This window comes from Wolffia australiana, chromosome 1, assembly GCF_029677425.1.
Source record: "Wolffia australiana isolate 7733 chromosome 1, ASM2967742v1".
Lineage (NCBI taxonomy): Eukaryota > Viridiplantae > Streptophyta > Magnoliopsida > Alismatales > Araceae > Wolffia > Wolffia australiana.
Window position 1 is genome coordinate 9447552 of NC_135835.1, and position 24618 is coordinate 9472169.

General features: G+C 37.3%; 2 protein-coding genes and 1 pseudogene across 2 annotated transcripts; all 3 read left to right on the top strand.

Moving 5' to 3' along the window:
* Positions 1–5589: 5589 nt before the first annotated feature.
* LOC144705409 (ATP synthase epsilon chain) lies at positions 5590–7071 on the top strand. Its single transcript, XM_078578072.1, has 2 exons — positions 5590–5839; positions 6896–7071. The coding sequence occupies exons 1-2, from the start codon at positions 5656–5658 to the stop codon at positions 6922–6924; spliced, it is 213 nt and encodes a 70-aa protein (XP_078434198.1). The 5' UTR covers positions 5590–5655; the 3' UTR covers positions 6925–7071.
* Positions 7072–12317: 5246 nt separating this feature from the next.
* On the top strand, positions 12318–13092 carry LOC144715800 (indole-3-acetic acid-induced protein ARG7-like). Its single transcript, XM_078590832.1, has one exon. The coding sequence runs from the start codon at positions 12423–12425 to the stop codon at positions 12843–12845; it is 423 nt and encodes a 140-aa protein (XP_078446958.1). The 5' UTR covers positions 12318–12422; the 3' UTR covers positions 12846–13092.
* A 459-nt stretch (positions 13093–13551) lies between these two features.
* LOC144705417 (indole-3-acetic acid-induced protein ARG7 pseudogene) lies at positions 13552–14241 on the top strand (annotated as a pseudogene).
* The last annotated feature ends 10377 nt before the right edge of the window (positions 14242–24618 follow it).

A 24618-nucleotide genomic window follows, 5' to 3' on the forward strand; every position in this document is an offset into this window, starting at 1 on the left:
CAATGAAGACCAAGCTGACGAAATATGTAGTTGCCCTCACTTCCAACCAGGCTTTCACCATTGCTGCACTCATTGATCCATCCATGAAGTTACAATTAATTGACCATGAATATTGGGATGAACTCATTAGTTATGTGTGAAGTTTATTAACTACGCACAGGGTCAACAATGATCAAAACATGGCTGATTCAGCTTATTTTGGAGCTTTTACTCCCCCCAAGAAAATGACAGCTTTTTTCACTGAAGCACTTGATGGGTTGTTGTTGGATAATGACCATACACCCAGCTTTGATCCAATGCACGAGCTAGATGTCTACATTAGCTCACCTCCTATCAAGGGGACAAAAGCGTTACATTGGTGGAGGTCACAGGTGAGTACTCATATCAAAGATTAGCAGTAATTGCAAAGGAGTTCTTCTCAGTCTCGGCGACAAGTGCATTCTCAGAGAGATTTTTCTCCGTTGTCGCGCCGTCATCAACTACAAGCTATCAAGGTCGATGGCGGAGAACATCGAGTTACTAATGACACTGAAGTGTTGGTGGCAAGTGGGTGAAGATGTGAACAATGGTAGTAACAAATATGATGAAGATGATGACAAGGATCCAACGGTTGATTAGCATGTTGAACTTTTGAAACTCTATTTTGAATACTTTTTGGTGACATGCCATTCATTTCTATTGTCCACAAATGTTTTCTTCCATACTATATTATAGAATACACTAAGTTTGAACAACATTATAATTATTATATAGTTAGAGGTGGAATCAAATAATTATCAATTAAATTTTGAATCATATTTTTTTTAACAATACTATGAGTCCACGTGACAACTAACGTTCTTAACATATTGAACATAATGCGCTATGTTTTACCAAAATTATAATTATTTCCTAGTTAGAGGGGGAATCAAATAATTATAAAATTTAAATTTCACCTATAATATTTTTTAAAAAACCATTAGCCCATCAAATAATCAAATGCATTTAACTTGAATATATATCTTCAATATTTTAAGAACACTATGACCATTGTCTAGTGATTACTCAATAGTTATGGGACTAATTTTATTATCATTAAATGCATTTAACTTGATTATATATCTTCAATATTTTAAGAACATTATGACCATTGTCTAGTGATTAATAAATATTTATGGGATTAATTTGATTATCATCAAATGCATTTAACTTGAATATACATCTTCAATATTTTAAGAACATTATAACCATTTTCTAGTGATTAATAAATAATTTTGGGATTAATTTGATCATCATCAAATGCATTTATATTGAATATATATCTTCAATATTTTAAGGAAATTAGTTATTGAATATAAAACATAATAATTATCATCAAATGCATTTAACTTGAATATATATCTTCAATATTTTAAGGAAATTAGTTATTGAACATGAACTTAACATATTGAACATAAATCACAGTAATGGCCCATTACAGTTGAACATTACTGATGGGCCTTCGCCATTGCAAATTTGTGCGATGTGCAATGCAATTTTTTTGCACAAATTCACACCTGTCATCGAACTGTCCTTTCGTGCAATTGAAAAATTTGCACGCCGGCCAAAAAAATCAAACAGAACCGCACGACCAACCCTATGATCACGATGAAGTGCTAGTTGGGGATATACAAAAGTAATCCTTCTCGACAAGATGTTGTTGTCGTAAAAGATTCATGGAAAGATGAATGTCAAACATGAAGTAATCAATAAATTATTGTGTCATTGGAAGCATCTAGATTTTTAATTTTCCATTTGTAATGTTTTTTTTTGACCTTGTTTTGGGTAGCTTGATATGGGCCGCTTAAGGGAGTGGATCTTGGGGACAAATATGGAGGTAACTCATTGCCTTCTATTTATTGTATGCTCAATTAATATTGTTTAGGGTAAACTATTTGTTTAGTGCATTCATATTTAAACTGTCTAATGATTAAATGTTATGATATCTTTATTGAGTGAAACATATCTTTAAATTGTAATTATAAATAATTGTAATTATAAATACTTTCATTCATTTGAAATTAGACTAGACATATCTTTCAGTCTCTCTACTTTTTACTTGAAAACCATGAAAATATTTGATAGTTTTCCAATTGGACCAGACATTTTTTACATTTGAAGTTTTTAAACCTCCATCGAAGCATGTTATTTTAGTCGGTTATCTTAAAAAAAGATAAAATACATAATCTGCATATTCTGAATATGTTCATAATTATCTTCCCTACTTTCTAATCGGTTTCCTTTTCTCTCTCTCTCTCTATCTATCTATCTTTCCCAATCCCCTTAAGCACCAATATATATATATATATATATATATATATATATATATATATATATATATATATATATATATATATTAAATTAGTTAACTTGGGAGATTGAGTTCACATGGTTTGAAATTTTGAATCATATGTTTTTGCATGAATGATTTTTGTCTTATTATGCTATGTTTTCTTACTTGGGATTTCAATAAATATTATCCAGTTATGTCATTATCATTAGTTGCATCATTTCCTCTTGAATTGTGCATGCATTCAAGGCCATCCTTGTTGAGTTTTTTAACTTAAATAATTTTCCAAAATCAATTTACATAGAAAAATGCATATAATGGGGTCTTATTAAACTATAAAATGAGAGATGATCATATATCCATGTTTAGAATTGATTCTGCTATCAACTTGTTACACTGAAGTGTACCTTTAAGCTATTCATGTGTTTGGCTTCTAAAATTATCTTCTTGAAATTTAATTATTTTTGAAGATGTATTTGATCTTCCTACCATCAAGTAGTTCAAGTCTCACCAGAGGGCAAAGATGTAGTACCAAGGTCTCCCTGATATGGGCTCCCAAAATTGGTGTCCCCTCCATTTACAATAATCTGGACATTTTCATAAAAGTCCTTATAACTTAAGGACAACCTCCAACATCTATATATATTATGTGTGTAGCCCTCGAGGCCAATGTTTTAGTCCAGAATATAACTCTAATGATTAAATAATATTTATATACCAACCTTATTATGGATTACATTGGCACATAGAATAATTAATCAATGATCGATTCAACCTAATTCATAAGTACAGTTTATAACCTGAGTGGCAAACTTTACTTTGTGACATCAGGTTATAAACTTATAAACCTTCAAGGAACCTTAATTATCATCAATTATAGTATAAATCTTCATTTTCAAAAGATCCCAAATGACTTAGGGTTTGGTTAACCATCAAAACTAAATTTGGTGTTCCAATAAGTGCCGATGCATAATGCATATCAATGGTTGTAAGACTATGCTTTATGAGTCCCTAATCGCCCATGCACACGATGTTTTTGGTGTCTCCAGTCTTACAACCACTTACACAACAATGTCCTAAATCAACCTGATTGATGTTTGTGTATAATAACATTTAGGGATTTGTATAAATGAATTCATCAAAATATTTCACGAAGGAGCATCCATTGTTTGTCCTTAATGTCTCTACAATAATGGCAATGATTTTTAAAGTTGCGAGTCATCTATAATAATTATATAAGCGGTACCAAATACTAAAATTATTTTCATATCGTTTGATGTCTATCTTGATGACTCTAATTGGAATACTTAGAGTATATACATGGATAATTGTGATTTTTATTTATGATATCATCACAATTCACTAAGTCATTTATCATACCCAAACACTTTATTACAAAAATCACATGATAATAATAATGAGTAAACATTTATTTCAGTGAACTTAAATATGACATAGAAGTATGCTTGGTTTGGCGACTGCATATTATATATTAATCCTGGATTGTCTTGAGTTTTTTAATTTATTTTATTGGATATTTATCAAGAAATATTTTATGATAAATGATGAACAGGTCTTTTAAAAAATAAAATTATAATGAAAAATGAATTTTAATATTCAAATTGGTCTAACTATATTTGTTGGATGCGTGTAATTGTGTTTTCTTAAAATTTGAGATCAAACATACTTGTTTTCCATCGTTGAGCCATAAATTGAGGAACCTAATATGTTTCTGAAAGCTCATAATGTAATCAACCTTTTCTTCCAGCTATTGTTATCATTCGCATAGAAACTTACATGGAGGATCCATTCTTCACTGAAAGCTATACAATAATGGGGAAAGATGCACTAACATAGGATAACTATGATTAATTCCAATTTATATTTAATATCTAATTGGTATTTGAGTTTAACCAATAATACTTTCATAGCTTGACTTAGAGGAATATGGATAGTTAATGATGATGAATCTCCACATGGAAAATGTGATCAATAATTTAATATTCCTTGAGTGTTAATTAATATGGTGAAGTGGAAGTTATAATTTTAAGAGTTATGTAGAAGAGAGAAATGATGAGATAAGAAGGCCATAACTATCTTTAATACAGAATATGAATATTAACATGGAATATGGAAGATTGAGGTTGTGGATGTAAATAGAGAATGGGAGAGAAACATCAGAAGAATGGAGTGTAGGAATGTTGAAAAGATGAGAAAGGGGGAAGATAAATATCTATTGGTATATGTTGCAGCAGCATGAACCAAGCCAAGCACAGATTTTGTGTGTCATTCAATATTTTATGGATACAACATATTCATTATTATGCACATGTGGCGCTCAAAATTGAAGTCCACGAATGCATGCAACAACTTAGTGAACTATGATGAGAACCTAACAGTGTGATCAATAGCCTTTAAACATGTGTTTATCGATATTCATATTTGAAGGATACTTGAGAAGGGCATCAAAATATCCGAAAAGTATAAAACTGCGTAGTCCCGTTCACTTTATGAATATGATCGTTCTTGTGTCCATAAGTGTGGAGACATTCAATGACACATAATGGGTAATCTTTAGGGAAAATAATTCACTAAATTAATCCATACGAATCACTGAATGATATTATAAAAAACTGTCTATTAAGTTAATTTATGTCATAGTTGTGTAAGTGACCCTTAGATCTCCAACATTGAATATGTCATGTGGGTTGATGATTGGGCTTTGAGCATTAATTAGTTATAAGTTCCTAATCATGGAATTTCAAACCCTCTCAGCTCAATGGAACATGAAGTTCACAATGATGATTAATTGGTCAAGGTGAGATCATCTACCCCCGGTATTAGAGAATATAGAGTTAAGGAAGGAGATGTAGTCAAATCCCTGTCTGGGGTAGTATAAATATCTGAGAAGGTGTTGTTTGATAATTTTGTCATACTTTGGTGCTAACTAAAATAATTGATTATTTTTTTACAGTTAGTCATACCTTAAGTCATTCAGGAGTCATGTGTGAATGGACTATATACATGATAATCGATGATGGTTAAGATTATGTGATATAATATTTTGTATCTTCTAGGGCACCAGGTAAAACTTGTATTCGTTATCTGAACGGTAGCCACCCTACAATGGATACTGAATCATCAAAGACTACAATTTGGGCCAATTAAATGTGAATCCCAGCCCAAATCACTTAGTTTTGGGCTCGAACGGGCTTGTTTTAATGGGCGGGGCTGACCGATTTCCGTTGATCTGACGGTTGAGATTTACCCTCACCGTCGCTGTGTACGGGGTTCAGATTTTGACGTGGGGAGGAAGAAGGGAGGAGGGGCAGCGAGGAGAGGAGACGATGTCGTCGGGCGCGGCGGTGCCGTTCTGGAGGGCGGCGGGAATGACGTACATCAGCTATTCGAATATCTGCGCTTCGCTGGTGCGCAACTGCCTCAAGGAGCCGCACAAGGCCGAGGCCGCGACCAGGGAGAAAGTTCATTTCGCCATTTCCAAGTGGGCTGACGGGAAGCCTGAGAAGCCCGGTGAGCTTCCCTCTTTCGGGGAAATTTTGCTGTTTTCTTCCCTAGTGATGTTTTTTTGTGGTGATCGCCCGGATTATTAGGGTTCTTTCGGTTTTTTTTCCGTTTTTTGTTTTGTAGATTGATGGATCTTTCTTTTCGGACCCTCTATTTTTTCTTTCGTGTTCTCTTTTCTATCTATTTTTCGTTCCGTTGGTCATGATGCGTAAGCCGACAGTGAAATCCGGATTTTGATTTGTACTCTATCTTGATCTGCGGGTCTGCACAGAATTTTAATAAAGCGTTTTCACTGGTTATCTTATCGGCGCCTTGCATCTCATATCTTTTGTTTGAAGTCTAATTCACTTTCGTCATCCTAAATTTTCAAATGAAGTCTTCCTGTCCTAGACTTTTTTCCCCCTCCTTTCGTTTCGTTTTTCTTCTCTTCAGAGACTTTATGTTGCCTCTGTCTCACTTGGTATCAAGTTTCTAATAGAATCCATTATGCTAGTTGCTTTTGGTTAAATCCCTTATTATGAGCCTGTCTGACACATTCACTCTAAGATCTCTCCTTGGTTCGTTCATTTCTCTTGTGAATTAACGCGATATTTTTTCCTCAGGGCTCTCATCCAAACATCATTGAGATTTTTTTTGTGTCGGCAACATATCATTTTTGTTATGTTTTGCCTTATGAAGAAATGATTTCTCAAACATGTTTTTACTCCTTTTTTATAAAACCCAGCAAAGAGTGAGTGATAGACAGATACTGATGGGCACTGTTTATCCGTTTTTCATTTGATGCTTGTGATTTTCGCTTTGTACTTTGGGCAGGCTTTTGATGGAGAAACGGTGCATACTTTCCTCCGAAAAGTCTAGTCTTTACTGATAAAGTTCGTGTTTACTTGTACAAATTACAGCAGAAAAATTTTGTTTTAATAAAAGTACCGTCGATGTGGTTTTAAATCCCCCTCATCTCCTAAATGTTTGGTTTTAAATTTTTTAATTTTAAATGTAAATCTTGTAGAATTTGTAGTGTCTGTTCGTATACTTTGCAGTAATATTATTCTGTGTCTTTGGCAGTTATCCGCTCCGACTCTCCTGAGGAATAAACGAAGCCTTCTAGGTGCTTGGTGTCTGTCTTTTATTTCCTTTAAACGATTTTCCTGTCATTTTTACTCGAATTAAGACGTCATCAAAATCCTGGAATGATGCGCTTGCGGTGGTAATGGTTTAATAAGGAGACGACTCTTCTGCCTTGTTCATGCTTTTTATAGGTCAGGAACAATTCATCTCTCAATCTCTTCTTTTCCCTCCTAACTATACTTTTTACATCGTTGTCGTTTCTTTATTTGTGCCCTCTTTATTCGTGAAGATCAATGATATTAGAGATGTATACTGATTAAGTTGAAATTCCAGTCGGGTGGGGACCTTTTTAATGTCGTTAATTTAGTGTCTTCTTGGTTTCTGGGAGGTTTGGAATTGATCAATCCACAGTACGTCATTGATATATTTCCCTATGAAATTTTTACGAACTTTGTTTTATGGGATTCTTCTCAAATTCTATATTTTACCATGGTGTTTCTGATGTAATTTGCTTCAAATAGCTATTTTTAAAAATAGTAACAGATTTAAGCAGAAATTCGGGTGATGTCATCACCGGCTAGAATAAAATTTAACCGGAAACAAATTTTACTAATCAATCTTTCCAGTGACTATTTGAAAGAAAACTCTGAACAGTCAAGTAGAATCGTATGGGAACTATGGATAAATTTAATTAATGATAACTTAGTTTATAATAAAACAAGATAAGGAGTAGAGTAATAGTAAAGCTGATGAGAAGTGAGATAATATTATTATAACTGTCTTTTTATGGTAATTTGGAAAAGGTGTTATTTAAGATGATATAATAGCGAAAGATAATAAAGGTAAAGAAGGATTAGAGAATAATAGGAATGATATGTATGTGAGATCATATACTTTTATGTTTGTGTCATTAATCTTTTTAAGAGATGAGAGGTAGTCGATACTTGCGAACATAAAGTTAATTTATAGTACTGTGATAAGGATAGAGATTCAGATGCATAGTAGGAAAGGTCTTTTTTACTTTTCAATAAAATACAAGAAAATTAAGGTGTACAGAAAGATAGAGATTAATACAGATAATACTCTTAATAGAAGATATGTCTTTATTATAAGGAAAGGTATGGATAAATAGTGTGGTAATAGTGCTAGATAATAGCCTTGATATAATAACTAAAGCAATATAAAGATGTAATGAGATAGTGAATTAGTGTATTTTCTTTTTAAATACAATATAAGAGAATGAATAGAGAGGAAAAGGAATAAGAATAAGATGGATCGTAAGACTAAAATATAAGTAAAATTTGACATGCTATTTTACGCTATTTATTTGATGAATCCAAAACATTAATTTATGCTATTTAATTGATATAAATTGAAGAGAAATAAGTAAAAATTGATAGAATTTCAAAGGGTCAGAAATCGTTCTACAAATGCCTCATTTAGGGTGTTGTAAGAAACTCAAATGAAAATTTGATTTCAAAGTCAATTTATACTGAATCTGATGTGCTTCACCAAAGTCAATTTAAGGATAGCGATTCAATCTCAACCATAAGAAGTTTCCAAGAGACCAGAATCTCCCTGATTTTGACAAGCAAGAGAAAGGGCACCAATCTCCACCCCCTAGCCTTGGTGTGCTTCTCCAGATCCTGTCTTTTGGGAACCAATCACCACCCATTCTTGAACCTTCCTTGGTGCCTTTGTGAGCTAATCAAGCTGGCATGGAGCTATCATGACGTTGGATTAGATAAACAAACTAGGATGGATCTCCATTTTTGCTTCATTTTCACTATTGGAAATTAATCAAAGAGCAATTAAAAACTTTTAAAAGGTTGTGAATCGTGACTTGTAGGTCTTTGAGGCATGTACCACCTCAAAGCCATCCGCCAGGGGTTGTAGGATCCCATCTGGGAATTCCCTTTGCCAGAAACAGACATACAACTAGAGGAGGATGACAGGTGTTGGTAGGCAATAATGGATCTGCCCCTGGCTGTCCGCTCTATCTAATGGAAGGGACCAACTGACTGCCATTAAATCATAGCGGTGAACCCTCTCTTAAATGGTGCTCACCATGCCTCATGAACCAATCCTCATTAGTGGTTGACGTCCCAATCAACATCCGTAGACAAATCACAAGCCATGATAATGTGGATGTTGTTGCCCACGTCAACCGCCCCAACTAATCAAAACTTGAGGAAGAGAGAGAATACAATAGAGGTTAGATGTTAAAATTGGACCATCTGATCTTCTTTTAGAAGATTGGGTGAGTTATATTGTTTTTTTAAAATCAGCCCATTAAGATGCAGTCTTTGGGCTGGGGTTGTTCAAATCCCAATCACTTTTTATATCTCCTTTCTTTAATTTCGCGGCCTGTTGGGCCGGAATCCATTTCTTGATCTTCATGAGCCCATCTTGCCTACAACTACAAGAAACAAACTTTTTAGTCCCATATCATAAAATTCCAAAACTAAAACAATTTTGAATTCAATCAATACCTCCTGCTGCGTGTGCAGGCTCTATGCTCTATCTCTAGTTACTAAGCCTATAGTGGGCCCGTGTTATCCATCAGTGCAATTTTGAAATGTCTCTAAAGTATCCCATCTTTCAATATTCAAAATACTCAAATTTATTCACCTCAGTACTTAATAAAAACTTGATACTATTATTAAAAATAAGTGAACCTGTATTAACAAAACTATCCTACTTTTACCGAGCTGAACTTTCAAAGACTTTCCTTTTCCCCAGTCTTATTTTATTTTGCTCAAATTATATTATTCTTTTTGTTCAACCCTTGATCATTACAGCTTTAATTTTAAGCTGTATTCTTTCTTTAAAGTAAGTCTAGCCAAAAAATGAAAACAATAAATTTTAGCTATATTATTTGATTGCTAATTATTCTCCATTTTTTTTATTTTCTTCCCATTAATATTCTCATGTTGTTTTTTTTAGCTAAGGTTTATATAAAGATGGGTTAATAACATTTTATTAAGTTCGCAACTTGTTATTGCTATTTAATTTATATGCTAAGTACTGACCCTAAATTACGACTGACAAAGACGAGATGGATTGGTTATCATAAAGGAAAAGTTATTCTTTAATAAGTTATCATCCTCAACCATCAAAAGCTTCCACATATGGACATATCATCACTTAACTCCAATTGATCCACCTAACCCTTCAATGTTAAATATCAAAAAATGTTTAATCTAGAAATCCATTACAAATCACCTTATCTCTATTTTATTCTCCAACGGTATTCTTGATCTTGATCTTCCACTGAGTTTTTATTTCTGACGCACACACCTTCATGAAAAATATAACGTAATAATTACTATAATAAACACAAATATTCACTCAACACTCTATTCTTCTCCTTTCTTGTATACTCTATTTTTTTCAGAGGTTTTCATGAGCGTTTTGCACCATTATCAGTCAAATTAGCTGTCTGAACGAGCAGGTATCAGAAACTAATACACAGAGAAGACACGGAATCAAGCATATCCTCCTCATTCTATTATCCTTAAGTGGTTCCTTTCTCTTTTTATCTTTCATCTACTAAAGTTTAATGCAAACATTTAAAGGAAGGAAGTATTTATACTTTTTCTATCACCCTTTACTATTTATTTTCTCCTTTATCTTTCACCACCTGAAGGTCAATGTGAGAATTGGATGTTTATTCGCAGCAGTGGGGAAATTTAACGAAACTCACATATATGAAGATTAATCTCAATAATATGGATACGATGCCATCTGAATGTTGTTTATGTAAACTATCATTGTTAATGATGAAGTAGTCACATTGACAACATCTTATTAAGATGGTATGAGTTTGATTATTATTAAACTTATTAGTTCCAACTTATTCCAGATAAATTTGCTCAGCTCTTCCCATGATGTCAACGTCTTCTTCGAAGGTGCATACACAGAATATTGGGCTTTATACACACATAATTAAAAGTGTTCTCTCTAAAGTACTATACTGACCTTTTATTGATAGGGAATTAATAAGTTTCTTTAGTTTTTTTACCATCCAGTGTCCTCTTTGATTTTTATTCATCATTGCCACTGATAAAAATACCCTTCGTAGTGAAATAAGTATATACTGGTTGAAGTGTCTATAAATCAATCCAAATGATATTTTCCTCTTTCCTGATGGAATCTATAAAAAATACATTTTAAAATAGATTGCTTGAAATTTAGATAAATTGACGTGTGCATTTTTAGGTAGATAGATAGGTAAATTGATAGAAGGAAAGAGCGGTATATAGGTCGCGTCAGAGGTGTAATGGAAAACATGTTGTAGATAGATGAAAAAACAGACAGATGGGTGGGTGGATGGATAGATAGTTATCCGTAGTAAGGGATTTAATAGGATGATGGAACTTTCAAAGTAAGACCGAGGAAGTTATGCCATGGATGTTTATTCCTTTTCGAGACAGTCAGGGAGCAGCTTACTGTAATTACCAAACAGTTCATCTGTAGGAGCATCGCCTTTAATTATTTATTCACAGTGAAGACATCAGCACGCATGTGCTTCGGCCATTTTTTAATGAAACAGAGGGAACAATTCCATGTGCTGATTCCATATGGTATTGGACGGTACAGCATCCGGACTGCAAGTTGTTGCGAAGTGGACACATACAAAAAGATCATAAATAAATGTCGTTTTAGCGAAAGCAAAAAATCCACCAGTAAACATCACAAAACCATGGATGTTTATTCCTTCACACAAAGTGCTGTCGAGGGATATCTTGAAGGAGATAACGTTGGAGTTGCGGTATTTGGAAAAACAACGTAAATGGTCTCAAGCTTTTTAACTTATATTTAGCTCAAGTTTTGCCTGGAGATTGGTTTTTCATGCATCGATTCTCTCATGAGACCTCGGCCACATGATGAAGGACACTAAAGAGAGCAGCTAAATCGTGTCTTTGATTATATTCTGGTTCACCACTATTTTGCTCCATCTCTTCTTCATTAGTGAGGTTTTACTGTCTGGCAGTGCAAAAGTTCTATGAACCAAGGTGTGATTTATTTGACTTAATATTCCACTACTTTATAACATTTTAATATGAAATCAGCGGTTTGTAGCAACAAGGGCGTCTTTTCAGCCGAATGAACTCGAGTGGTGGAGGCGAATACATCCCGTGCAAGTCCAAGCAGAATCAGATGCCTAGTCCCCATCTTGCTAAGCACTTCCCGGCAACGTCAGCTCTAGATGCAGCCAGACGAGTCCCTCTCATCTGATTGCACTCAACATTGCAAATTGAATTCCCTCAAGAAAACTGAGAGAAAACTCCAAAATGTACAACTAATGTAGGGAAAAATCAACCCGACGCGCAAGAAAGATTCCCGAGTCGCCGTCTCCAACCATTTACATATTTTGCGTGATCGATTAAGAAATAAGTTGCAGAAAAAACAGAGGGCAGGGGCGGTTGGAACCAAGCCATGTTATGATCATTAAAGTTATTGGTTTTTCATCGTCCAGAGTCTTTATATAGATATAGAAGCCAATTAAGATCTACCAACCATGGAGGGAGCGAGGAAGTCGAGCAACAAGATCGTGGAGATCGTGAGGCTACGAGGGATGCTGAAGAGGTGGAAGAATGAGGCGGGCTCTCGCAAGAACAGCAGCGAGAAGAAGGGCGATGGCTTGCCGAGAGGCTTCCTCTATGTCTGCGTTGGCGAGGAGATGAAGAGATTTGTGATACCAACGGCCCATCTAGGACACACGTCATTCGTTTCTCTTCTCAAGGATGCCGAGGAGGAATTCGGGTTCCAGCACGAAGGCGTGCTCAGGATTCCCTGCTCGGTGTCTTTCTTCGAGGAAATCTTGGAGTTGGTCGACAGCGAGAAGAGGAAGAAGAAGCGGAAGAAGGACAAGGACTGCTCAACGGAGGCTACTCCTTTGTATCGATTCCGTCAACAGTCGCAGAAGCCAGTCTCATGCTGATCTCCCTCTCTCTTTCTCCGTCTCTTTCTCTCTCTCTTTTTCCCTGGCGTCCTCCCAGAAGGGTAGATCCTTGGGATGGGACGCCACGATCTGTATACAATTACCATTCAGTCATTCATCACAACCGAGGGCATTGAACCTCTTTATTCGGACGTACATTAACTCTCCGGGTGTATCCATCCAACGGGTCTTTCTTCCTCTCTGGTTGTATCAGTTTATCCAACTTTCTCTCCTTTAAGTTGCCGTCCGACCACCAATGTATTACTTTTGAACACATGATTAACAAAATAGCACTTTCAACTTGGTAATCAAAATTTGAGATGGTAAACAAAGCGCACAGGACCAATATTAAAAAAACCATTCGTCATCTCTCTCTCTCTCTCTCTGAGACTCTCCAGCGGCACTGCGCATTCAATTTCTTTTCTCTTTCATGAACCCGTAGAGAACAAATGACAACTAGAAACCGACGGATACCCTGTAACCCATGTCGGTGTAGGAATCAGAAGATTTCTGCCATCCCCGATGGACAGCTCGTAGCCTTTAGATTTCAACTCGACGGTTGGATTCCCTAAATCTACTGCACCCAAGGATATGCTAATCCTCGCCCTCCCACCCATATCGAAAACTTCCAAAATATCCATTTTAAAGATTCAGAATGCATTCTACCCGAGAAACTCCTATTTAAACACAGCTTCGCCTCACCATATTTACTCTTCAAACACTCGGAGAGTTACAAAAGATATGGGTAGAGTGACGGGTGGCGAACAGGAAGGGTCGACGGAGGAGAAGAAGTGGGATAAGATGTGGTGGCGGGTGGTGCAGTTGAAGCAGCGCGTGACGCGGTGGCGAGCGGCCGCTCTCCGCCGCCGTCTGGCGGCAGTCATTGACGTCGGCGCCGCCACGCGCGTCGTCCCGCCGGGGTTTCTCGCCGTCTACGCAGGCCCGGAGCGCCGGCGCTTCGTCATCCCGACCCGTTTCTTAAACTTCCCCGTCTTCTCCGTCCTTCTCAGCCTCGCCGAAGAAGAGTTTGGCTTCTCCGCCGAAGGCGGCCTCGTTCTACCCTGCGACGCCGATTTCTTTGGCAGAGTTTTGGAGCTGCTCTTTCGAGATGAGGCCCGGTTCAAGAACCTTGGGATTGAGGGTTTCATGGAGCTGAGCGGACTCGCCGGCCCTGGAGCATCTAGTTTTTCGTCCTCCTGCAGGGACGAGTCCCAGTTCTCGTATTCGGCTGGTCTTTGGAAGACCAGCGCTTGAAGCTTATTGTTAGGGTTGTGATGTAGCTTTTTTTGGGCTGATGCATCCGACCGTGCTCTTTTGAGGGATAATCCTGTTACTTTTCTCTTCCTATGAGCTGACGTTTCTCAGCGTGCTGTACGGTCTCAAGGTTTCGATCAAATCAGCTTTTCTGAGAACGTCTATAAGTGTGTACTCATGAGATGTTATAGACTCTTCGCAATAAGATAAACTATCAAAATGAGTTCGTATGTACCCATCACCCATGAAATGTTTAAGACTCTCCAAAATGTGTAAACCGGCCAGATAGTCGTAAGAAAATTACTGTGACACCAATCCTCTCGTCTCTCACTATTCTTTTCTCGTCTTCTCTCCGTCTCCCTATTTCTCTCAAATCCCTCAATTGTCACGGCCTATCACTCTCTATACTTTCCTTCTTGCGTTCTCTCTACTTATGTCTCCTTCTCCCTATCTCTCTTTTCCGCGGCCATTCTCTGTAACTCACGGGAGCGAGGATCATCACCCTCCAAAGTGCATCTCCAAAAGAGACTCTATCATCTCTCTCCATTTCTCTCTATCTCTCATTGTTATCTCTTTCTTTATCCTCTCCTTCCTACATCGATCTCCCTCTCTCTACGTCTCTCTTGCAAAGTCGCTCTATTTTGTTTATTACGCTCTCTTTAGCCGCGACCTCTTTCTTTCTCCTCTGTTATCATGCCTCCTGTACCTCTCGTTTCGCCCTGAACCGCGAGTAAAGCTACAGTTTTTTGAGAATGGTCGTCTTAAACGGCGCCGGCGCCGGCGAGAGGAGACCTTGCGGCGGCATTAGAAGCTTCAATGTTCCTCAGTACAGCATGGTCAAGCTATTCCTCGGGATGTACGTGGCTAGCCCGTGCATGTACCGTACCACGGTCACGGGCTCCCTTGCTTCCCGGGCCTCTCTGACAGGACCAACTCACGATGAGAGGACCACGACCTACGCGCCTGAAATCCCTTCTTTCCCTCCATCCCTCCTTTCGCCACGATGAAAGGTTCAGTCTGCGGATAGAGGGAGTCGGAGAGAGAGCGAGAGCAGAACGTGGAGGGACTGTAGACGTACCTGATCAAGGAAATGCTTTTGGGGCCAGAGATTTGACGTCGGTAATGCGAGGCAAGCCGACGATGTTTAGGATGGTGGCATTTACTCAGGCAGGGCATTCAATTTCTTATCCAGAAATTGAATATTTGATTCTTTAATATTGGATACTCCGAAGATCTCGACGGCAGGTCCCGATATCCCACATCTGACAGCTACGACTGTCTGTTCCTTTGTTAGGTTTGACTCTCTCTCTCTCTAACTTATATTTGTGTCTCTCTCTCCAATCTCTCTATCCCTCGATCATTCTCTATATAGCTCCCCTTCCAATCTCTATATCATTATATCTCTATCTCTTATTTCTCTCCAATCTCTTCACATTTCTCTTTCTTTCCAGTCTCTCTGTATCTCTACCATTCTCTATAGATATCTCTCTCTCAAATCTCTCCATCATTTTATCTCCCTCTCTTTACAGTCTCTCCAATCTCTCTCTATCATTCTCTGTCTCTCTTTCTTTCCCATCTCTCCATCATCCTCTGTCTCTCTTTCTTTCCAATCTCTCTATTGTTCTCTATCTCTCCCTCCCTCTCGATCATTCTCTCCCTCACGCTCTCTCTTCCTCTATCTATCTCTCCCTCCCTCCCTCTCTATGTCTACCTCACGCTCTCTTCCTCCCTCTCTATCATTCTCTATCTTTCTCTCTCCCTCTCTATTATTCCCTCCCTCACGCTCTCTTCCTCCCTCTCTATTATTCTCTCTATCTCTCTCTCCCGTCAATCAGTCTCTATCTCTCTCCCTCTCTATCAATCTATGTCTCTATCTCTCCATCCTCTCTCTCCATACTCCCTCTGTCCAGTCTCTTTGTATCTTTCTCTTCCCATAATACTTTATCCCAATAGGTCTTTAATGGCTAAACATGTTAATTAACTATGAACGGTATATGAATTAGGTAATAATGGATCAAATAATGTATCAAATTTAAAACATGAGATATCAAGCTACACTCTTTACTCAGGAAAGTAGAAAGAACTTTATTGATTTTTTCAATAGACATGTTTACGTTAATCCTAAATCATCAAACACTAATCAGTCAACCGGGTTAGTTATTATGCATAGTGAAATTATTGCATAGTTCGTTCTCTAATATCTACACTTCCTTGGCCAAAGAGTGCATCTCTTTGTCGTCTTGGAGTTTTATCTCCTCTTATGATGTAGGCAAAAAGTCCCACACTGACCCTTCAATGTTGCATCTGATCTAAGACCTTTTTTATATAGTGCAATTGGGGACTTGTGGACTATAGTTTAAATTTAAGAATATATAAAATGTCATTGATGCCTTAGGTCTAAGAACCACATATACAATTGTGATATTGATTGAACACTTTAATACTTAGGTATTAAAACATCAAGGGGTTCGAACATATCAGTTCGTTGAATTACTTATTTACCAGATACCCATTGTCACTCATAAGTATCTCAACCTGTATGGTTTTGGGATCAACCATTGTCATCATCAAGAGTATTAGAATAACATATTATTTTATCCATATATTTTAATGTCCTTCTAAGAGTATTATTCACAAATGTGTTTTACTTTTAAAATATATGTTTAAGATAAAGGATTAAGTATGGGGATCTCATCATAATTTACAAATCATTAGATATATTCTAGGGTTTTATTATAAATATCTCACAAGAATAATAATAATAATAGGATTCATTTTAGTAAACTTTACCAAAATATAAAAGTTCAATTGGTTTGTAGGCCATAGAATTCCATCAGCTACTACCCCTATATTGTCAGCTCCATTTTGTAATTTGTGATTTTTATCTTTATTGAAGGTGCAATCTCTATCTTTCACCATATTTTGTTATATCTCATCAGTTCTCACAATTTCACCATATTTTATTAGTCATACAAGAAGCACCAAGCAGATGCCCTAAACACTTAAGAGATTAGTCTCCCAGCACGGAATGAATGAGAGGGATAGAAATATTGAATCTTTAACGTCAACCTATATGTAAGGCTTGACTTGTTGATTTGGTTAATATTTCTATTTGAGTATAAGCCCCTTAATTTTTGTTTGTCATTTGATATATCTTAGGTCTATGGTTCACATGAATTACAAATTTATGATTATATGAAAATGTCAATGACTGAATATCTTACATTTTACCAAAATTTTCTGTTGATTTCAATAAACATGATTCAGTGAAATAATGGAGAAATAATGAAATATAGATCCCTCAAACCTCTACCTCTCGTGAAAGAACAAGAATTTTTTTAAAAATTTTGAATGCGCGATTTCAGAAGTGTAATCTCTGCCAAAATATAGATAATAACTATACACCTAGACGATTGTCATTCAGCTTAGATCAATATATCTGTAATTCTTGTAGTCATGATTCTTGAAGTCCTCTTGATTGGTTGGGTCTGTTCCCTCTTTCTCATCTTCTCTCATCTTTTCTTTCTTCTCCGATTTTTACATCCCATCTTCTACATGGTAACTGGACGGTCTGTCTAAAGGCTTTGATCCACCATCAATATATGGAATTCTATATAATCTTCTACAACAACCTCTAAAACATCATGAACTATCGCACAATGCAAGCGAATATCCCAAATGTTAGTCCATCTTGAATGCAAATTCCATTAAAACTAACAAGGTACATTTTTCATTTCTGGAATCACAGTTCATCCTGTTAGTTTAGGTGGTCAAGGAATAACATAAGAGGGGGGGTTGAATTAGGTTCTCTATGTATATTATATTTTTATTTTTAATTAGCCAATATTTTTCTACCTAAGAAATGAGGTAGAGGAAATGGGAGACACAATTATTATTTTTAGACAGCTTAGGCTAATCCTTAATGATGTTCGGGGGTATTTGTCCCAAGGTGATGATGTGCCCAAAGTGTGTTTGTGTGAATGTCCCCCAAGCAAGTCACTTGGAAATAAGGCTGAATAAGGATATACCAAGAAAAAGAAAATGTCAATGAAGCTTTGTCGTCCTCAACCCCCGAAGGCTTGCACAGAATTGATGGAAATATATGTGGCCGGCAAGCCAATCGCACATTCCACATCTCATTCCATGTTCATTAATAGAACATATTCATTATAGTGCACGTGTGATGCGTATAACGAAGTCCATGAATACATGATCGGACTTAGTGAATTATGATGAGATCGTAACACGGAGATCACTAGTCTTTAAGCATGTGTTCTATGTTGGGTTCTAGGGGACTTGAGATGGATGAACAATACAAAACGATGCGCAGCGGAAGTCTCTTTGCAAATCGAACGGCATCAACAAAAACCATTAAAACGAAGTACCTTTGCACGAATCTCATTCGTGATTTGTTCGATCCAGAGCGAGAGGAGTCGAGCTGCTCAAGTGTGCAGCCTCTAAACGTATCCACGCGGTCCTCGGCACGTCGGATCTCCTCCTTCTCGTAGACGAGCCCCGTTCTATCTCCGTCGGCGTCGTTACGTCATCCTGATCACATCAGGGATGGAGAGGGGGTGTGGGGAGAGTGGAGAAGAAGGGGAAAGGCCCCTGAACAATTCTGGCCTGGGTCAATTTCGTTCAGGGCCTTCCCCTATTTATACTAAGTGGGTATTTTTCATAAAAACCCCCAAAACTTAAGTATATCTTCCAACGTCCAAAAGACCATTTGCGTGTGACCCTCTAGGCCCATGTATCAGTCTAGTTAATGACTCCAGCAGCCCAATAACCTTTATTGTCCTTCCAAATTAATTACCTATATCATCATATAGATTAATTAACATCATATCGATTTAACCCAATCGATAGGTCGAGACTCCGACATGTGGGGTGCCAAGCTACACCTCATGTCCTAGAAGATACAAAGGAGTGTGTATCGACTCACTCATGGAACCTGTTTATCATCAGTTGCCGTGTATGTATAATCCCTTATCCACTTGACGCTCCTTGGATGACTTAGGGTATGGTCAACTGTCAAACCCTAATCGGTCATCCGAGTTAGTACTGATGCATTCGGAAATCATCGAAGAACTCTTCTCCGATATTTCACTGCCTTGGCAAAGGACTTCATTGCATTGTCTTCCTTGAGCTGTCACCTCTTATACCGAGGGTGGACGATCCCATCTTGACCACTCAATCGCCTTCGTGTACTTCTTGACGCACCCGAACTAAGGCCATTTAGAATCCCATGATTAGAAACTCGTTAGCCATAGCCAAGTACAACAGTCCGTCCGCAAGACATCTTTGGTGTCTCAGGTCTAAGGACCACTTACACAACCGTGACGTGAATCAACCTGATTGACAGTTCGGTATAATACCATTCAGGGATTCGTACGGATCAATTTAGTGAACTCTTTCCACTAAAGAGCACCCACTATCTATCCTTAGTGTCGCCACACTAATGGCTACGGGACCGGCCATACTCATCATATGAGTGAGGCTAGATAGTACTATTCTATCCGGATACTTTGATGTCCTTCTCGCGTATCCTTTGAATAGGAATGTTTAGAACACATGCTTAAAGACTAGTGATCTGCATATTATGATCTCATCATAATTCACTAAGTCCGATCATATATTCATGGACTTCATTATTATCATCCCACGTGCACTATAATGAATATGTTCTATTAATGAATATGGAACAAGATGCGGAATATGTGATTGGCTTGCCGGCCACATATATTTCCATCATTCTAAACATTCCTATTCAAAGGATACACGAGAAGGACATCGAAGTATCCGGATAGAATAACACTATCTAGCCTCGCTCATATGATGAGTATGGCCGGTCCCGTAGCCATTAGTGTGGCAACACTAAGGATAGATAGTGGGTGCTCTTTAGTGGAAAGAGTTCACTGAATTGATCTGTACGAACCCCTGAATGGTATTATACCAAATTTTCAATCAGGTTGATTCATGTCATGGTTGTGTAAGTGGTCCTTAGACCTGAGACACCAAAGACGTCTTGTGGACGAACGGTTGTACTTTGACTATGGCCAACGAGTCTCTAATCATGGGATTCTAAATAGTCTTAGTTCGGGTACATTAAGAAGTTCACGAAGACAATTGAGTGGTTAAGATGAGATCGTCCACCCTCGGTATAAGAGGTGACAGCTCAAGGAAGATGATGCGATTAAATCGTTGGCCAAGGCAGTGAGATATCAGAGAAGAGTTCTATGATGATTTCCGAGTGCATCAGTACTAACTCGGATGACCGATTAGGGTTTGACAGTTGACCTTTACCCTAAGTCATCCAAGGAGCGTCAAGTGGATGAGGGATTATACATACACGGTAACCGATGATGAACAGGTTCCATGAGTGAGTCGACACACACTATTTGTATCTTCTAGGACACGAGGTGTAGCTTGGCACCCCACGTGTCGGAGTCTCGACCTATCGATTGGGTTAAATTGATCTGACATTAATTAATCTATATGATGATATAGTTAATTAATTTGGAAGGACAATAAAGGTTATTGGGCTGCTGGAGTCATTAACTAGAATGATACATGGGCCTAGAGGGTTACACGCAAATGGTCTTTTGGACGTTGGAAGATATACTTAAGTTTTGGGGTTTTTATGAAAAAAGACCCACTTAGTATAAATAGGGGAAGGCCCTAAATGAAATTGACCCAGGCCAGAATTATTCAGGGGCCTTTCCCCTTCTTCTCCACTCTCCCCACACCCCCTCTCCATCCCTGATGTGATCAGGATGACGTAACGACGCCGACGGAGATAGAACGGGGCTCATCTACGAGAAGGAGGAGATCCGACGCGCCGAGGACCGCGTGGATACGTTTAGAGGCTGCACACTTGAGCAGCTCGACTCCTCTCGCTCTGGATCGAACAAATCACGAATGAGATTCGTGCAAAGGTACGTCGTTTTAATGGTTTTTGTTGATGCCGTTCGATTCGCAAAAGACTTCTGCTGCGCATCATTTTTGTTCTGTTCATCCATCTCAAGGCCTATAGAACCCAACAAGAATGACGTCACTTGATCTACTTCAACTTGCCCTTCAAAGCCTTCATCTTATGGTCCCCAAAGACTTAATCTAACTGATCACAAAGATCTAGCAATAAAAATATATTTCTGAACAATGTCTTCTCATAAACAACACTTAGTATGATAACTGCTTAAATAGTATTCAAGACAAAGACCAATCTTATGTATTTCAACAATAATACTTTTATATAAAAAATTTATAAATTCAGAGATAAAGATTCATACATGTAACTATGACTTCCCTTCAGTAATATCTCCTTGTTTGTGGTTGTTCTTTCTTCAGTCCTCTTCTCCTCCACATTTTTCTTAAGATTAAATTCTTGATTTATGTTTGACCTTTGGTGCTTAAAACTCAAATATATTTTTTATTCCTTCACCAAATGCAATGATTCCACCTGTAATCGTTTTATAATTCAATTTTTCACATCTGTTATCTCACACAAAGTGTTAAATATGAAATCAAATAAATCTTCAGAGATCAATCTTTCCACGTCCTTAGTTTATCGCCCGATTCCTTCGTGTCCAACTTTAAACCCATGTAAGTATTTCAAAACTCAATGAAATGATGCAGTTCTAGGTTCTTTGGTTTTTTATGGATGTTAAAACAATTCATATGTTGAACAAAACCTAAAAATCAATATGAGAGTTATGCTAAAGATTGTAAACTTATCACAAGGTGGAGGATGTGCGAAGTTCAAAAGCCAGCCTTATTTCCTTGGAATCTTGAAACATCCTGCTAGCTTCTAGAGTGTGATTTTCAAAGGACAAGGAGAAGAGAGTTTCAAATTAGAGCTCCAAAAGGGCATAATGGTAATTTTCATAATTTTCATAATCATATGTATTGATTATGATTAAGAGATATAAAATAATAATTATTTTAATTTAATTTCTTTATATTTACAATTTTTTCATAAGTTCAAAATTCCTTTCAAGAATTAAGAATAAAAACAAGTCATTCTGCCCAGGATTGGAGCTTTAAAATAATCATAAGCTTTTAGGTATGTTTACCACATCATTTTAATAAAGATATTACCATTGGATAATAATATCTTCATGTAATTAATTTTCATTAAATCATCAATGAATTCAGCCTTAAATACTCAAAGGTAATAAATAGGATTTTAAATAAGTTCTTCAACAAATCAAATGAAGACAAATTCACAAAAATACCTGAACAGTGTTAGAAAATATCTTTATCTTCATTTTATAGAAAATACAAGTCCTAAATACATGGTTTGACTTGTAAATCTTCAGTCTGTTTGTATGAGGGGTTGCTATTTGTGATGAGATGATGCATTTCCTCATGCAGACTTCTAATATATTTGGCAAAAAACTCACTGCCATCATAGACTACGGCATTGGGGGACATGGGTATCAAATTGGCAGGTTTATGAGGGGGTGATTGTGGACAATTTCATAAGGACTCATGCTAGTGGTGCAATTAACTGATGCATTGTAGGAAAACTTGGTGCGTAGAATAGTGCACTCACAAGATTTGAGGTTATCCTTGACTAAGAAAAAAAAGCGTCCGCGGCCTTCTCTGGGAGCTTCACAGGTATCACATTTGTATTTTTCCTTTTTTGCATCATGGGTGTGGGCTAGTAGGGTCCAGGTGTAATTGGGACATTTTCGCTTGCTCCACACCTATAAATGCTTATAAACACTTCATTTAATATATAAAACCTCCATGGGTGGCTACCAGAGCACGGCTGGATCAGTCTACGAGCACAACCCTTGGGTTGGCCATACATGGCATTGTGTGTTTTGCCTATAAAAAATCCCTAACTAAAAACCATAAGAGATTATCTAGACTCTTATTGTCAGCCTTAGTTGGATGATCAGTTTGTAGATGAAAAGTCATAGAAAATTTGAGTTTGCTACCTAAAATGTGCCAAATAGTTTTCAAAAAATTGTTAGTGGATTGAACGTCTCTATCTGACACTATACTTGTTAGTAGACCATGGAGATGAATGACTACATCAAAATAGAGTTGGGCAACATGAGAAGCAGAAGAAGTTCTAAAACATGCGATGAAATGAGTCATTTTAGAAAATCAATGAATGACCGCCATAATCAAATCATGACGCCTAAGAGTGTAAGGAGGCCCCAAGAGAAAACCAATGCTCACATTATCCCATGGTTTACGAGGGCTCAAATTATTTTGTTTGACCTGCTTAGCATTGCACACACTCAGCATTGAGATACACTATTTGTAACATCTCACTTCAAACTAGGACAAAAGAATCTATATTGAATAGAGGCGATGGTCATGTCAGGACCAAAGTGTCCACTCAAGGCCCTAACGTGTAACTCCCAAACAAGAAAGACTCTTAGAGATGTGCGTGAAATGAATAGATGATGATCATAAAAGAGGAAGCCACCCTCAAGAATATAGCCTTTTTTTTCAGCGTGGAACCGTTCTCCAAGGACTGGATTATAAGGGAAAAATTGGGGCACTTCAAATAGGATACTTTTAAGTCCTCAAAGCTGATCTCCTGAACTCTCAAAACAATTAGTGAATAGGTTTGCCTATGCAATGCATCAGCAATCAGATTCTCGACTCCCTTCTCATGCTTCAAAACAAATTTATATGATTGGATGTACTCAACCCAACAATCGTGTCCAAAATTTACCTTTTGAAAGGATGAAGGTACTTCAAAGCCTCATAATAGGAACAAAGAATAAACTCCATAAGGAGTAGGTACTGAAGCAAGTGATATAGAGACTAAACAATAGTATACAATTCCTTATCATGCATAGAATATTTGAGCTTAGTGTCACATTCATGAAAAAATGCAATGGGATGGTTTTCTTCACTAGAAGAACCGCCAATTCTGAAACCAAATGCATCACATGCAACCTCAAAGACCTTGTTAAAATTTGGGTAAGCGGAGGATGGATGCTTGCATCATTTTGACCTTGATCTCTTCAAATAATTTTTCAGCCATCGTAGTCAACTCAAAATGGCTATCCATCAAGCACTATGTCATAGGTTCCACGATGATGCGGAAGTTCAGGATGAAGCGGCGATAAAATGTACCTAGGACTTGGAATCTACAAATATCATGGGCACGCCTAGGGGTTGGCTACTTAGTGATGGTGTCTGCTTTAGCGGGATCCTCAGAAACGCCCTGTACTAATAGGATACATCCATACAAGGAAACACGATAAATCAGGAATGAGCATTTCTTAGGGTGGGCAAGTAATTGCTCAGCCTTAAGGACTTCACTTATTTGTCTTAGATGAAGGATGTGATCACTCCTAGACTTGCAAAATATCAGAATATCATCAAAGTATACCACAGAAAATTCTTCAATGAAAGGTTTAAGAACATGATTCATAAACAGCTGAAAGGTGTTGGAAGCGTTCGATAACCCAAATGGCATCTTCATATAATCCATCTTTTATTTTGAAAGAAAATTTTCACTCATCACTAGCTCAGATTCTAACATGCT

Excerpts from the sequence above, each read along its gene's own strand:
- LOC144705409 (XM_078578072.1), top strand. The coding sequence starts at position 5,656 with ATGTCGTCGGGCGCGGCGGTGCCGTTCTGGAGGGCGGCGGGAATGACG. Across the intron at positions 5,840-6,895 it reads CGGGAAGCCTGAGAAGCCCG|TTATCCGCTCCGACTCTCCT; the intron begins GTGAGCTTCCCT and ends TGTCTTTGGCAG.
- LOC144715800 (XM_078590832.1), top strand. The coding sequence starts at position 12,423 with ATGGAGGGAGCGAGGAAGTCGAGCAACAAGATCGTGGAGATCGTGAGG.